Source organism: Glycine max, chromosome 19 (genome assembly GCF_000004515.6).
Source record: "Glycine max cultivar Williams 82 chromosome 19, Glycine_max_v4.0, whole genome shotgun sequence".
NCBI lineage: Eukaryota > Viridiplantae > Streptophyta > Magnoliopsida > Fabales > Fabaceae > Glycine > Glycine max.
Window position 1 is genome coordinate 36,320,345 of NC_038255.2, and position 17,439 is coordinate 36,337,783.

The 17,439-nt window shown below is 33.7% G+C and overlaps 1 protein-coding gene across 2 annotated transcripts; it reads left to right on the forward strand.

Annotated features, from left to right (window-relative positions):
* The first annotated feature begins 9,190 nt into the window (after positions 1-9,190).
* LOC100808407 (uncharacterized) lies at positions 9,191-17,380 on the forward strand. 2 transcript variants are annotated; one of them, XR_005889869.1, is made up of 3 exons: positions 9,191-9,454; positions 11,409-11,623; positions 16,682-17,380. XR_005889869.1 is itself a non-coding variant. In XM_041012478.1 (3 exons), exons 1-3 carry the CDS (start codon positions 13,620-13,622, stop codon positions 16,806-16,808), a joined length of 444 nt encoding a protein of 147 aa, XP_040868412.1. In that variant the 5' UTR covers positions 13,529-13,619; the 3' UTR covers positions 16,809-17,380. The 2 variants fall into 2 exon arrangements, 1 of the variants encoding a protein (XP_040868412.1); XM_041012478.1 differs by lacking the exons at positions 9,191-9,454; positions 11,409-11,623 and adding exons at positions 13,529-13,700; positions 13,771-14,006.
* Positions 17,381-17,439: the final 59 nt, after the last annotated feature.

The window sequence follows — 17,439 nt, forward strand, 5'->3', positions numbered from 1 at the left end:
TTTCCTCTATATGATTGAATTTTTCCCTTTCCACCATAGCAGGAGGGACTCTTCCCATCACAAAATGCAAGGGTTGTGGTTATAGGTGGTGAAATTGAGGGCCCTCCAAACTGTTTGGCAGGGGTACACCACCAACTGCTTGCCCCTCAGTGGCATATCCGAGGTGAGGTTCAAAGTCAATTAGATTATGGTCTCTAGGTGCTTCAAGTGTCTCCCCCATGGGTTGAGAGACATGTGCATGATCAGATTGGGATTATTGGCTCTCAATGAGTATGGGAGTAAATTATTGACATTCTCATCGGGAGCGTGTGCAACATCAGGTGATGCATAGTTGGGAGGCAAATCGTACGGTGGGAAAGAGTGCTTGTTCTGAACTTGCACAAAATGGGGGCCGCCCGTACTTCCTAACGCTTCTCCTCCTTGACCTACCATATCCGAGGCTGGACGACTTGCTTGATTGATGCTAGATGGGTGAATCAGGTCCACCTCAGTGGCGATACTTGCAACAATGACTGTAGTCGTGTTGACCTCCATCACTCTTTTCATACTCATCCCGACTTCCATCATTGTGGCCATTTTCTCTTTCATGGCCTTCATGTTGGCCTTCCTCTGCTTTTGTACCTCTTCTATTTCACTCATTACTCTAGCTCTGGCACGCGTTCGGTAAGGGCACCGTAAAGCGCATTCTTTCCTTTTGATTACAATGATTACAGTTCTGATTTCAAGGAAAGAATGCAATGAGCAATGCCACCAATGTGAAAAGAAAAATTAGCATGGATGTATGCGAATGATGCATTGTTGAAGTATTGGGAATTTTACACAGGACATAGGGTCGAATCAATTTAAATTTTCATTAAAATAACATGGTTCATCACATATTGTCAAGGTGAAACTGGAAATAAAACATGGATGTCAACAATCCTTAATGTTGTAAATTATTTAGCTCAATCATGTTTTGGCAGTAGACAAAGAAGCGATGTAACTCGATCCATCTTCTGCCCCAACTTTTGCAAGCTGGTTACTTCCATACTTGACCTTGACTTGATGAACCTTTCCTTAAAAACATGTGCTTGGTTCAACCCCATAATCCAAGGAATAGAAATTTTGATTGTCAATACTTCGACAACATATCATAGAGATGAATGACTAGGACATACTTATGTTATGCATGGTAAATGTAGTTATGAGATTGACATGAGATGCTCGAAGAACCATCATTTCCTAGTTAACCATGCATTAGGTACCATGTTCACATGATTTTCAATCATTTTTTAAGAGAAATGTGGTGTAAACTTTCATGCCTTATTGTGACTTTCTTTTGTTCTTTTTTTTGTATTTTTTTTTTGCAGAGAAAAATGCAAGGATCATGCATGAGTGAACATAACATGCGAACTGGGAAAATAGAATGTATGCAGTTGGCATAACAAAAGCATGCTAAATGAAGATGTATGATAATGCAATGACTTATGCAAAATGCAATGCATGAATATGATAAATGATAAATGCAAGAATGATATGTCCATTACGATGTCATGAACAAATGCATGATGCAATCAAGGAACATGCCAGAGTGAGTTTGCTATGTGCCCCCTAATTTAGGAATCTAATGGAAAGGATCCAAAATTCCACTTCTAATGATATTTCCCGAGGGTGGTTTCATGTAACTTTATTGGCTTCTAGAGATATCATCCTCTTAGGTAATACAATGTGGCGATAGGGACTATCAGCGACAATGCATCACCAAGAGAGGAAACTCTAGATGAGGCTTCACTGTTATCAAGCGAGTCGGAGACCCAACATGACCATTGATCGGCCTCCACTCCTTATGGCTCACATAGACCCGGGTATAAGGCCTAATATCTCAACGTGTGTGCGAGGTATAGGTGCCATGTGTGCATAAAAAAAAATATTTCTAACTATGAATGTAATCGATAGAAAAACACACACCAAACACAACATATCAAAGGTTATATACAAATATGGACAAAACAAAATATAAAAGGGAAAAAGGGAACATAAATAAAGAAGAAGTCAAATAAAAAAAACATTGCACACTGACTAAATGGCCTGACTCTCTAACAGTCCCCAGTGGAGTCGCCAACTGTCGCAACCTACCCGTCGGCGAGAGGACGAGGCGAAACAAAATGGTGTGTCTTCTCATGAAGAAAACGCGTGCGTTTATTCAAGAAAAATGTTAGAAAAACAAAAAAAAAGACGGAGGTCTACGAATTTTGAAAATGAGGGTTCGGGAGTTGTTTACGCATGGGAGAGGTATTAGCACCCCACGCGTCCGTCACAAGGGATAGCAACATTTAATCGAGTGTGCAAAACATGACTTCAAAATTATGTATTTTCCCTTTTTATGTTTATTATTTTTTTGGGTTCGACAAGGGTGTTGCCCTTGCTCCTACGTATCCTCAGGTGCGATGAGGAATTCAGACCTACATAGTTCTTTAAGTCTAAAAGTTTGTGTGTTACATTGATTTTATGTTTTTTGAAAGATTGATTTTAATTGCGAACAAAATTTGTTTAAGGCGTTAGAACTTGAAACGATCTCAAGGGATATTTGATGGAATGAAGAAGTTTATGAGTGGGTTTTATTTTGGTTTTGCTTATTAACCTTCAATCCTTTTTTAAAGATAACTTGCAGCACTAATGAATGGTTAAAATTTACTTTACAAGAAGAAAATGAGATTGTTGATGCTAGAAGAAGGAGATGAAGATGCACAAAACCAAAGAGGACCCCTAAGGGTGCATAGATCGCATTTAAATCCTTAAAACAAAAACTAACCGGATGACGAACGAAGAACGATATAGATGTCGATTATGGTCGCAATTCGGTAGTGCCTCGGCCTCATTTTTCTCTTCTTTCTTCTTCTTCTCTCTGATTTCTCTCAATTTCTCTTAATGCTCGACCTTGGAACTCTTTACTCAGTTTCCCTCACGCCTATTGATAGCAAAAGATGGCATTAGGGGTCATGGCAGCTCGCCCAGGTGAGCTGTTGCTTCAACCTGAAGTAACCTTGCTCACCCATGCGAGCTGGTTACTTCACCTAAGCTATTTGGGGGCCTAGACGAGCCAAAGGCTAGCCTAGGTGAGCCAGGGTTTAGAAAACCCCCTGAAATGACCATTTTGCCCCTTCCTTTCGGTATCTTTCGCATTCTTGATCAAAACATTGAATGATCATCTGTTTAGCACTGTAACTGGCGTTCAACACCGTAAGTCGACTAATAAGGATCAAAAGATCAACAAATGATAGTCCTTGGACAAAATTAGGGTATGACAGGGCCAATTATGTGTCATGATCCAAAAATAGAAAGGAAAAAAAAGGGTCGTCCAAGATTGACCCTTATACACATTGAAATGAACGAAAGACAAAGGGGGCAGCTGAAGCATTGTTCATTATGCAAAACCATTGGTCATTCCAAGAACAAATGTCCAAAAAATCAGGAAAGCACAAGTCAAAGTTGCCAACATACCCATTAAATTGTTGAAATGTGTGATAACTTATATTGTCATTGTTTGTGTCTACGGATTATCACAAATGCTAATTGTTTATTTTGTCAGTATTTGTATCTACTCATAATATTATTTAGCCTTCTGTTGTGATTTTTTTTTAAATATTAGGAATTGTTAATAATTATTCTTACAATTAGTTACATTATATGTTAGTATTTAAAAATTATAATAATTAATTAAATTATTTAAATATAATAATTAAATATATTAATAATTATTATTTTATTAGTATAATTAAAAAGTTTAGAAAATAAAAAAAAAAAATCAAAACGAAAAACAAAATGAAGAAAAACCTGTTTAGAATTCGGGTTTAGGTCCTGAATTCTAAACTGGAGTTTGCAAAAAGTAAAAAAGATTAGGTGTGAATTCGGGATTAGGGGCTCAAATTCACACTTTGAATAGTAAAGGATGATAGTTATGTTAATAATTTGGAGGATGGGATAGTTCGATAGATAAAATTATTAAATGGGTTAGTTGGATAAAAAATTTTGCATAAAAGATGAAAGCTATTGAGTAATGGTTGGTAGATACAACTCTTTAAGAGCTTTGGCCCACTCAACATGATTTGGGTCTTTGTTTATATTTATTGTTTTACATAAGAAGGTCCTTGATATTACAATAAAAGTAAGTACATAGAAATTTTACTAAAATAAATTTTGGGGAAAAAAAGTCAATGTAGGAAAATGATTCAACTTGTTAACCATGTCCAAGGAAAGGTTATAAAGAATCACTTACTAACTTAACTAACCAATTGAGTAGTTATTCTTAAACATGAACTAATTTTACAAGACCAAAAATTTCTTGTTTGTAATTTCCCAGCAGAAAGATATAAAGAACAGAGGAATTGATAAGCAAAATGATTTTTTTCACTTTTTTTTAGTGCATCACCTTTGTTCACAATAAATTAACCAAAAAGCATTGAATCACCTTTCATGAGTATCAATACTAGGTACAACAACAATCGATGTAAAGCCAAATATAAAAGTAGCCATCTCATTCATATGTTTTCATGTAAAGATGTAGCATGATAAAGAGATTTAATTTTTCTTCTTGAATAGTTAAATGGGTGAAATTAAGGTACACTCCATACAAATTGCATTTATTACATCATGTTAAAATTAGAAATACCTAGCTTTCTCTTATCTTCCTCATCAAAATTAGTTTCTACAAAGTCAAAATATGCACCTAGAGTAGACAAATATATAAAAATTGATACCAAATAGTATACCTTGCAGAATCAACAGAATCAATAAGCAAATTCAAATCCATTAACTTAACTTCGTACCCCATTGCCCAGAGGCTCTTCGCTATGCGAAGGTATGGGGGAGGGATGTTGTACGCAGCCTTACCCTTGCATATGCAAAGAGGCTGTTTCTGGATTCGAACCCATGACCAACAAGTCACCAAGGCACAACTTTACCGCTGCACCAGGGCTCGCCCTCAGCAAATTCAAATCCATTATCCTGCAAAAAAAAATAAAAAAATTCAAGAGAACATTTCACACAAACACAAATGGTATGACTCAAGAAGGGTCTTTTTTCTCACACAAATACAATATCTTGCCTCAAATCTCCATCAAGTAAATGAGCATTAACTCAAACACACATTTTGCATAATATAGCATGATTAAATCTTGTACATATGGTTGTTCTTTCATTTTTCATAAGATGATGCCAATTAGTTCGTACAATTTTGTCCTCCCTAGCCATACCACTTAAATCAAAGGTTGATATTAGAGTTGCAATTTATATGCTAAGTAAAGATAAGTGAATTTGGTTGTATTCTGCTATAGTGTTCTTCGGAGGTGGCCGCTCCGCTCTGCCATTAACTACTATACTAAATATATCTTTCTACTAAACTAAGCATTAAAATAGGACACGGTTCTTATAAAGTACCAAAAGAGTAGGATTTAACAAACTTAACCAAACGGTTTTAGTTGATTAGATTTATTAGCTACAAATTATCAAACTTCAAATATCCCGTTGAGTTATATTACTTGACCAACTAATTACAGTATTTAAGGTTAGTTACTAACAGTTTTGAACCAAGGGAGAACAATCTTAGCAACATCAATAAGAAAGCATCTCAAGATAAGGGTTTGTTTCAATTCAAAAGATTTGATTACTAATAAAAGACATGATTTGATCACCCCTTAATATCTTGTTGAGCATCAAAGACAAATATTTCAAGTCCAAACCTCTTATCATCCATTCAACATCTTAACTAAACATAGAAGAGATATGATTAAAGATAGGGTTGACTAAACAAAGGAGAACAATCTTAGCATTCATAAATTTGGCAATGAAAATACTTCGAAACTAATAAAAGATAGGATTAATTAAGTTTATAGTCCCTAAACTTTTTCGAAATTCAATTTTTAGTCTCTAAATGAAAGTTTGACCGGTGAAAGTTCCTTAATTCTTTTCCATTAAGGGCTTTAGTTCCTAAAATTTTGTTTGACCGACCAAGGTCCCTAAACTTTTAAAAATTTCAATGTTTAGTCCCTAAACAAAAGTTTGAACCCATTATTTTTATTTATTTAATGACATTTCAGGGACTAAAAACCTTAATGAAAAAAAGTTAAGGGACCTTGACCAATCAAACTTTTATTTAGAGATTAATAACCGAATTTCGAAAAAGTTGAGGGACTTTGACTGGTCAAACTTTTTTTTTATGGACTAAAAATCAAACTTCAAAAAAGTTTAGGGACTAAAAACTAGTTAACCCTATGGCGTTCAAACTCTAGAGTAAACTTATAAACTCTTACGAGCTTAAGAACCTACCTGGTCCATGCGGGTTAAGTCACATTCAAACTCATTTTTTCGCAGACTTGGACTAGACTTGGACTAAACTAGTGCTAACTAGCGAGTCTAGACTGAGTCAAACGAGTTTGCTTGGAAAAAATAACCTGAAACGACATTTTTTGGTGCAGTTTTCTTGGGTCAATTTGGGAGTTTAGGGTTTCCATTTTGTCTTTAATTGTGCAACCCTAAAATGAACCCGCAGAGTCCTTCTCGACCCCTTTTGCTTCATTTGTTCCCTCTCTGTCTCCCAATCTGTCCCAGTTCTTCAATTATTTCCTCGATTTTTGCAATTTGGTTCTTCAATTCTTTAAGAAGTTGCAATTTCTTCTAGACCCAGAACATCACGAGTTTGAGTTCACGACTCGCAAAGCTACCACCAATCGCGATTAGCTTCCAAGTGAAGGCTCAAGTGCGCCTCTGTTGTAACCATGTAAGCTTCTTTAGTCTTTGACTCATTGTTGTTGGTTGGTTCTGTTGTTGCCTTGTTGGTTGGTTCGTCCCAAATCCTAAATTTCCGATCCTATTACCCTCATCAAATGATATATTTAGTTGTTGGTTGGTTCTGTTTTGGTTGGTGACTTGGTTCTATTTTCTTTGGTTTGCCCCGAGTCTCTGCACTTAAATATAGGACTGACATAGCATATTAAAACTCACATCACAAATAGATTCTGCACTTATACACTCAAAATATGTTGTTCAATATACAATAACAAATAGAAAGGCGGTTCTATGCCTTACCATCTAAGGTTATTTCTAATTATGTAGTTACATTTACAACTTGGTGTAGTTTGTTTTATTATGCATTTATGTGCTTTAAAATATTGTTAAAATGTTGAATTTGTATAATATTTATAGGTAATTTATTATTATTTTTGTTTGACATAGATCATTCTTACGAGTCTATGAAGCTTCACGAGTCTACTTAGACTCTTGATTTTGACAATTATGACTAACCCTAAAAGATATGATTTGATCACCCCTAAATATTTTGTTGAACATTAAAGACAAATATTCAAGTTCAAACTTCTTATCAATCCATTCACCGTCTAAACCAAACATAAAAGATATGATTACTGATAACATAACAAATTGAAAAAAAAAAAACAAAGAAGAACAATCTTAGCATTCATAAATTTTGAATTCAAATTCTAAAAGAAGACAAATTTTATTGAATGACAAATAAACCAACAAAATGAATAAGTGTCGCAAAAATAAGATAGGTCAATTAAGTAATTTTTCTAGGATTTTAATTCTTATAGAGGATAGTAGATAGTAGATAGATAGATAGAAGTAGATTAATAAATAAATTTTGCAAAGCTCAAAGTATTGTAGACTGCAACAACCACCTAACACACGTCGCACAATGTGGCATGAGTGTGATAGAACAAGACATTGCAAGCTCAAAGTTGAAAATGGTTTATTCTATTTTTCTTTTATTTATCTCTCTCTTCGGTCCCTCTATTTCTTTTTTAATTCAAAGGGAACATATGTGTTAGTATTTATCTAAATGAGAAGAATAAAAAAAGGTAATCTCCGTCCAATGAGTAAGGGTGTTTAATAAATTATGTGAGTAAGAAGGAAAAATGATACATGTGCGATAGGTAAAGCCAAAATTGTCCCAAGTAAACAAGACACATGTACTACTATTGCTGGGGGCACGTAGTGATTGCTGCATGGAGGTTATGACTCTTATGAGGAACAAAATAGCCTTGTTGCCATTGCTGTGGGCACATAAATGCTATACTGAGGTAAGAAGGCAAACAGGGAAGACAAACACAGAATGGCTTCTAACCTTTCCCAAAATTGGATCACTCCTTTTTTTTCAGAGTAATCTCTCCCTCTCTCCTCTTTGCATATGCAAGGGTAAGACTGCGTACAATATCTCTCCCCCATACCTTCGCATAGCGAAGAGCCTCTGGGCAATAGGGTACGGAGTTTTTTATTGTTTTGTTTGTTTTTATTTTATTTTGTTTCGTTTTGTTTTTGTTTGTTTTCTTTTTCTTTTTCATATCATTATTTATTTATTGATGTTATTTTAGGTTGTATTATTAATATTTTTACCATTTTATTATTGATTTCCCTTTTCTGTTTTTAAAATTAATAAAGCTAAATTTTACTATTTTTTTTTAAAAAAAGCTAAAACAAATAGAGAAAAGAAAGAAAAAAATTAAGATAAAATCAGATAAATTCACTAATCACTTTATCCTTAAGCAATACACTATTCTTCACAACAAAATAAATTATGTATTATTTTATGTAACGAAAAAAAAGGCTATATATCAAATACTATATTTTTACTTTTTATATTTAATCAAACAGGTAAAGAAATATTTTATTAACTTCTCTTCTTTTTTCTATTAATTCCAACAACCCAAACATCTTCTCAATTTTAGCTTACTTTTCCTGTACTTTTATTCCATCCTCGTATTTGATATTGTGTTTTCTTTGAAATTAACAATATAGAAACATTTAAAGTTTTGGTTTAATTTGGTAAAAAAAAAAAAATTGGTTTAATTGTGTTTTTTTATTCTCTTTTATCGTGATTTTGTGGATTTGATGTCTCATGCATTTTTCATTATTTTGATTTTACTTTTTAACTTAAGTAATTTTAATTCATTAATTAATTTGACATACAATATTTAATAAAAATACTCGTGAGATAATAATTCAATAGGGTAAATGGTCAATTTAGTACTTGTAGTTTACATTTGCTGAAAATTTCGTCCCTATATTGTAAAAATTACCTATTTAACCCCCAAATATAAAATGTCACAATAATTTGATCATAGCCTACGCGGTTTAAACTGATCTACTTAACAAAACAAGGATATAACACACACTAAATCGTCATTAAAATTAAAAAAAAGTAAAACATCACAAAAAATCATTTCTTGAACATTTCTTCTTCTCAAAGTCAACCCCAACCACCAGACCATATCCCACCCCTCTCTCCTTGTTACCGGGATGCACACCAATCCATTCCTATCGTCGGTTACACTTCCTCCGGTGGCCACTTGTGAGAATGCGAAGGTTTGTCACACGACACCATCCCCACCACACAAAACCTGAGGAGCTCCACGCTTTCTTTGTTTTGTGTGTCTTGTGCTGCAGACAAAATTTGAGGAAAAGGGTAGGGAGTCAGAGTTTCAATCTCTTGCATTATGTTGTAATCTTTTGTTAAGTGTGTCTCCTTTTTATTTTTAGTTTGTTTCTTTTTTCTATTTACTGTTTATACCTTCATACATACTCTGAAGCTTTGATACAGTTTGGCAAAATTTGATTCTTTTTCTATTTTGCCATCCCATTATTTCTCTGCTGATTGTGATCATGAGGCAATTCATTTAAACATGTATGATTTTTGAGTTTATGATGGAAACTAGCCTCATAAATTAGGAGCTACGTTGAATTTTTAACTTAGCCTTATGGAATGCATTTGTTTTGTTTTCATGGATTTTTCACTTAATTTCTTTAGGTTGCATCAAGTACCCAGTTCTGAGTTGTGTGTGCATTACTATTAGCATTATCGTAAAAATAATAATTCTTACTCTTAAATATAAATTTTGGTTGAATTAACATAGAAAAACTACTAGGTCTGCTATTTTGTATTTTTTTTTTAATTTAGTACAGGTTGGTGATACACATGCAATCCCGTGTCTAAAAGTTTACAATAGTAAAAACTAAAAACTTTACAACATGTAACTAATATAAAAATAAATCTGATATTGTAGAATTGTGCTATGTTATTGAGTGGATGAAGCTATATATCTTGTTGGATTTTAATTTCTGTTTATTTTAGGGATCCATATTATAAATTAACAGCAATAACGAACTAACAAAGACTTCATTTTTTTCATTTTTTAGAGATATTTTAATATTCTATATATAAAGGGGGAAGCATGTGCCCTGAATGGTTGCTTTTCCCACTTCCCATCAAAGTTTGCTTTTATAAAGTATTGTGTGATATAATTTACACATTTTAATTCACCTATATTTTGTATCCCTATCCTTATATATCATGTCCAAAATGAGGCAATGAACAAATCTTGGTTAATTCAGAAGCCTGAGAAGCTTATATTTTTATTTCTTGCAAAAATTTATAACTATAGTAGGCCTTGTGTACTTGCTAGAAATGTCTGAGCAACTTTGATAAGCTCTGTCTACAACTTTGTTCAGATAAAAAAAAAAAAAAAGACAACCAAAATAATCAACTATTAAGATGAAAAAAATGGCTATATATGTTAGATGAAATTACTTTGGAGCTAGGATCTGATGATCCAGTGGCATAACAAAGAAAATAAGAACTTTATATAATTTGCTAATTTATTTCTCATAGTTGGCTCACAAACTTATAAAAATCATTATATAGTTAATATAACATAATATGCTTTTTAAAGATGAAAAGCCAGAAAAGGGAAAAGAAAATAGAAGTCTTAAAACTTTTGTGGTGGTCCAACATAATGCATGAACATGGTAAGAACACTGAGGTGATTAGGGAAACCATTCCCTGGACCCCACCATGTCTGGAGCTTTGTAGCACCAAGTTGCCTTTTTAAATTTAATACCCACACTTGTAGATCTAGATACATACTCAAAAAAATGACTTTTCATATGCTACTTTCATGCACTACCAAAAATTGAGGCTTTTACGTCGGTTATTTTGAACATACAACATCGGTCACGAGACATCGTTGTAGCGGGTGTCGTAAAAAGTTTGGGGTCAACAACGACGGTTCCTTAGGTCTGTCTTAGAATGTCCGTTATTCTTAGACGGTCTTCGCATCGAAACCGTCTTAGAATGTGTGGTTTTTTTAAAAAAATTCCATTTGTTTTGCTTGCCCCTTTATACAATAATGATTCAGGCCTATAAATGCCAATACGTTTTAATTAAATTTGCATGTTTTGAATAGCCAATACGAAATTTCCAATACTCCATATCATTTGCATACGTGGAAGTTAAGGGACTAAAGCTCCATGTTGTTGAGATTGGAAGTGGTCACTCCTTGAACACCATACACTTACCAAAACATTGTTGATTCATTAGGTTCTTCAAATTTCATTTTTTAGTGATAATTCTCTTGGTGCAGGTCAAAAGGCACTGGTTTTCTTACATGGATTCCCAGAAATATGGTATACATGGAGGCATAAGATGATTGTTGCAGCAAATGCTGGCTATCGGACTATTGCCTTTGATTTCAGAGGCTATGGACTTTCTCAACATCATGCGAAGCCACAAAAAGCAAACTTACTTGACCTTGTTGATGATGTCGTGGGTCTGTTGGATTCATTAGGCATTACCAAGGTATGCAACAACATGTGCTATACAATACAATTTGAGTAATATCTATCATACTTAACAAACTACATGAGTTTCAAGAATTATAGAATAATACATTCATAGACAATTCTGAAATTAACAAATTTTATCACCAAATTTTCCATTAAAACTTGTCTCAAATATAAGCAGACCCATAATAAAAGAGACCAAGATAGAAAACTAAAATCATGGTTGATTTATCTCATATACTTATGTGGTTATATCAAATGCAAAGGGAAAAAACAACACCCTTTTGATTCAAGTGAAAACTTAGGCTAATTGTATGTGCAATTTCAATTGTTTGCATCACAGGTGTTGGATCAAGTGGCCTCGGAATAATTAAGAAGGGGGGTTGAATTAATTATTAATGTACCTTGACTAATTAAAAAATTATCTTTCTTAATGTTATTAGATTCAATTAGGCTTTTACTACAAAGTTAAGAAAGTAAAGAACAGTAATTAAAACTTAACCAAAAGTAAAAGCAATAATTAAAAAGTGCACAGTGGAAATTAAAGAGTATAGGGAAGAAGAAGACAAACACAAGAATTTATACTGGTTCGGTAACAACCTATGCCTACATCCAGTCCCCAAGCAACCACCGATTCTTGAAATTTCTTTCAACCTTGTAAAATCCTTTACAAGCAAAGATTCACAAGGGATGTACCCTCCCTTGTTCTCTTTGAACAACCAAGTGGATGTACCCTCCACTTGAACTGATCCACAAGAGATGTACCCTCTCTTGTTCTCAGTTACAACAATCCAAGTAGATGTACCCTCTACTTGTACCACAAAGGATGTACCCTCCAATGTGTTAAGACAAAGAATTCTCAGGCGGTTAGTCCTTTGAATCTTTGTAAGGGGAAACAAAAGATATCTCAGGTGGTTAGTCCTTTGAAATCTTTTGTTTAAGGGAAAAGGAAGAATCAAAAGAATTCTCAGACTGAGTCCTTTTGAATTCTCTTGAAAAGGGAGAAGGGAGACACAAAAGAATTCAGGCGGTTAGTCCGCGGTTAGTCCTTCGTTCTTTTGGAAAAGGGAGAAGAGAGACACAAAAAGAATTCAGGCGATTAGTCCTTGTTGAATTCTTTTTGGCAAAGGGAGAAGAGAATGAAAAAGATGAATAGCACAAGTTTTTGAACAAAGAACTTTTCTTGGAAGAGAAAGTTTTGAACAAAAACTTTTAGAAAGATGAAGAGAAGATGAATCAGAAAAAATCTATTGAAAGAGATGAAAGAAAATATTGAAAGATTGATTGAAAGAGATGATTAAGATCAATAATTTGTTTCATGCCAAGGTCACATATTTATAATTTCTTGATGACTCAAGTCAAAACTTGTAACTCTTGGCAATTCCTTTAAAACTAATTACTTAAAAAGTTATGACTTTTGAAAGAATGTTCAGAAACAAGTCACTTGAAGAATTGTGACTTTTGGAAATGAATTTTTCGAAAATAGTCACTGGTAATCGATTACCATTAAGGTGTAATCGATTACACATCAACAGATGTGACTCTTCATTTTGAATTTTGAAAATCTTAACGTTTTAAAATACTGGTAATCGATTATATGATTATGGTAATCGATTACAGATTTGTAAATCAGTTTGAAAAACAATGCTGGCTACTAGTAATCGATTACTACCTTCTGGTAATCGATTACCAGAGAGTAAAACTCTTTGGTAAAAGATTTTGTGAAAACTTCATGTGCTACTCAATATTTTGAAAAACTTTTTAGTACTTATCTTGATTGAGTCTTCTCTTGATTCTTGAATCTTGATCTTGATTTTTCTTGAATCTTGATTCTTGAATCTTGAATCTTTGCTTGAAACTTTGCTTAACTCTTGATTCTTTGGCATCATCAAAATAACCTTGGAAGACATTGCTTCCACAATAGGCTGTGCTTGTTTGTAATTAAGGACTTTGGTGCCTTTCCAGCATATATTGTTGTCGCTCTCCATCTAGAAAAAGTAGATTCAGTCATAATGTTAGGTTTTCCATTCATGCTTCCAGGTCCCTCTGTTATTCAGAACCTCCCAAAAGGCTCCTACGTTATTAAGTGGCAGGTGTAAATTCTCTCCCATCATTTTCATCTCCCTCTTTGTCAATAATGAACTAATGATTAACTATATTCAGGAGGCTGGGAGGGTAGAAGCAGATTTTGTTTGCTTTGATGTTAAGTCAGTTATAAGGAACATCTACACACTCTTCTCTGGAAGTGAGATACCAATAGCAGGTGATAATCAGGAAATCATGGATTTGTATGACCCAACTACTCCCCTACCACCATGGTTCTCTGAGGAAGACCTGGCAACCTATGAATCACTATACAAAAAATCTGGCTTCAGATTTGCATTGCAGGTTCTATACAGGTAATCCCAGTACAATACCTCTTTTAGAAATCTAAAAAAGTGGATTCTTTTTCCTTGTATTTCAATATTGGCATGTTATTCTCAAGAATTGAAATCTTATTCTAAATAATTGTATGCAACTAAGGTTCTTTTATATGTGACATGACATGTCATTTTCCTGAAACCAGGTTTCTTAAGTTGAAGTCTTTTGTTTCAATGCTCTAAAATAGTTTTAGTTTTATAGTCTAGGGTACTTCAGTAATATTATCGCAGCTAATGATCCACAGAGGACTCTTGGAGTGGATAGTGGCATTGCTGGAATTAGTAGTTAAATGCATATTGGAATCTGTAGCAATTTATGTTCAGATTCATGTACATGGCTATTCCTGTACCTAGAATACACAATGCATGTACTTGGTAACTATAATCATCATTAATCTCGTTGTAAATACAAAATTTTAATTACTAGATCAACTGAGTAACTCAAGTTATTCAAAAAATTAATTCTCTGCTAGTAATTCTCTAAAACTTTCTCAAGTTGGTATCAAAGCAGGCTTGGCCCCATGATGTCTCTATTCTGCCTCTCAATCCCAAAAGGAGGGAATATGATAGATGACAAGTTCTAAGTAATAGGAGGGAATCAATAGTGATCAACATTGTGATTAAAGAGAGGCCAGGTCTCATGAATGCTTGTAGTAGGAGGGATAGCCCTGGTCTCTTGAATACCAGGAGGAGATTCTGCATTCCTATTGTTCTATCCTGTTTCTCAATCTTTGTTTTAGCATCCTAATGCATAGTATTCAGAGATTGCTTGATCTATGAATAAACCATACAATTAACATGACCTATTCACCTTTATATAAAATGTACAATTGCACATAAACAAACAAAACGCAAACCAACCAGACCTCTACAATTCTATATGTATTCTTCAAATGTAAATTGATCTTACCTCTTATTTGCATTTTGGTTCTCTGATTTTGTTTCTCATGTCCATCCACCACTTTTCTCAATGTCGACATCCCATCCACATTTAATTTTCCAGACAACTTTGTGTTTATCTCATTAGTAAGAACAACTGCAGGATTTTCTAATTCTCCATGATACCCATGACCTGACGTGTGCAGACATTCATTCTTCCCCATAACTATAGTTGATCCAATCTCTGATATGCGGTTTAGCAGTTCCATAACACGAGACTCATTACCAAGGATAACCTAACAGTGATATAAAAAGCAATGAACAGATTTACAACACATTATTAGATAGAAATTTTCATAATTATCTTTTTTCTTCACCTAGAAAAATTTCAACAACTAACACAACCAAAAGGTTAGCCAGAAAAATCAAAAGTTGGTAAAGAATGGATTTAAATTTGAAAGTAAAAACAGTAAATTGCAAGTTCATATACTGGTATTGGTTCATTAGCAAAAGGTTAATGTAGTCCATTATGCATTTTAGATTATAGCATATTTTAAGGAAATAATCATTTTTTTGCCAGCTTCCTGAGATAGCTTTAAAAAGAAAACAATTATTTCAAAGAATTTAAGTGTTCCTAAAAAAGCCTTCAGCTATACGAGATGTGCTTTAGATAAGTATAATACATGAAAACATATTCAAAATAATTTGTGGAGCACTTATTAGTGTCCTACATCTTCATAAAAAAAATTAGTGACCCACCTTAATGAATTATTGAAATGAAACTAATTTTTAATTGAAAAATAACACAAACAAAACCCCCAATTCTAATTGATGAATAACACAAACAGTACCTATAAAAATGCTAATTTTGTCCTTATAATTTGTTCAAAGTTCAATCAAATGTTAATATTTTGGGGCTCTGACAAAGGAAGAAGAGATTAAGCACGTACAGTTGTTGCTTGACAAAATACAAGTAGCCATACTATAGGAAGACCAAGATGTCTAAGCTTCAGGCACAAGGTATATGATGCAAAAGAGGAATATGACTATGGCTATGATGACTACAAACGATACACAAGTTTCAGGAGAATCCTGCAGTCCATATGCCATGTTGAGGGAAGGGACAATAAATTTGCACCCTTGGATTTTCAAACCCCAAAAAGATTTGACAATCACTACTTCATAAACATTGTTGAAGAGAAAGGCTTGTTAGGTTTTGACAATGTTCTTATCAACCATGACTTACATGGAAAGATTACAGAGCAGGTGTGGGCTTATGCCTCTAATGAAAAAATTTGGTTGGCTTCATTTGCTAAATCTATGATTAAGATGGGAAACATCAATGTTCTTACAAGAAATGAAGGGGGAAATTAGGAGGAATTGTATGTTTGTCAATGCTTAGTTGTTATGTAGTGCATATGGTTTGTAATAATTAACTGATTGAGACGTAATCTTACTACTTGCAATTGAGAATATAGATTATATATGAAATTGATCACCTAACAAATGGAAGAAGAAAATGTTTATATATTTTGGCAACTATACTAAATTGGCATCAATATCAGGGTCCTAACATGGTTGCTAGAAAGAATGAAGTTCCATTAAATAGTTGTAATCATAATGTCATTCTACACAATTCCCTTATTGCATACCTTTTGGTGTTTCACACAATGCATTTGTGGCTCGAATTAATATTCCATTTATGCTTAATCTACTGCTGAACTTGTTGGAATTAGTAGTGGATGCCTGGCTTAATTGTTAAGTTCTGCCTATAGGTCTAGTTCCCCCAGCATGAAAGATATTGAAGCCTATTCTGCAATAAATACAGCAAAATTGGATGAAGCAGAACTTGCCAAATCTGTTCCTCACAATATATGTTTGGAGGTACCATTCCAAGTATGATCAATATTTATAAGCACCAATTATGAAGTACTTTTCTATCCTATTAGTTTCATGTCTGGCTTAATCAAATCCATTGACAACTATAGACAATGTTTTTATGGACATGGACAAATCTAGGTTTTGAGGTTTGGGGGCAGTTGCTCCCCAAGATTTTTATTTTTTAATATGTATAACTACATGCATATAAACTCCATGAATAGATAATAAGAACAATTAGCACATCTACTGCTTATGTTCTAGCTAGTTCGTGTGAAATGTAAATCAGAAAACAAATTAAGATATGCGAGTGGATCAAGAGACATTGGATTGTTTCAGCTTAACCAATGGTCTTGAATTCGAGTTCAACATATGTTGTTCAATGAGAGTTTTTTTGTCCATAATGATGATTCTATCCAACTCAACTTGCCTCCTATGGAAAATACATTTGGTTCAAGCAATATATTTGTGACATACGTTGCAGTTTTCCCCAAGGGTGTGTTTCACAATGAGATTGAGATCATTTTATGATTCCTATTATAAGCCTGAGTTAAATATCATCTCATAATCCAAATATAGATTAGACAAAGAATAAGTCTCTGGCAAAGTATTGGTTCATAAGGTGTTGAAGAACTTGTTGGCTTGGAAAGGATAG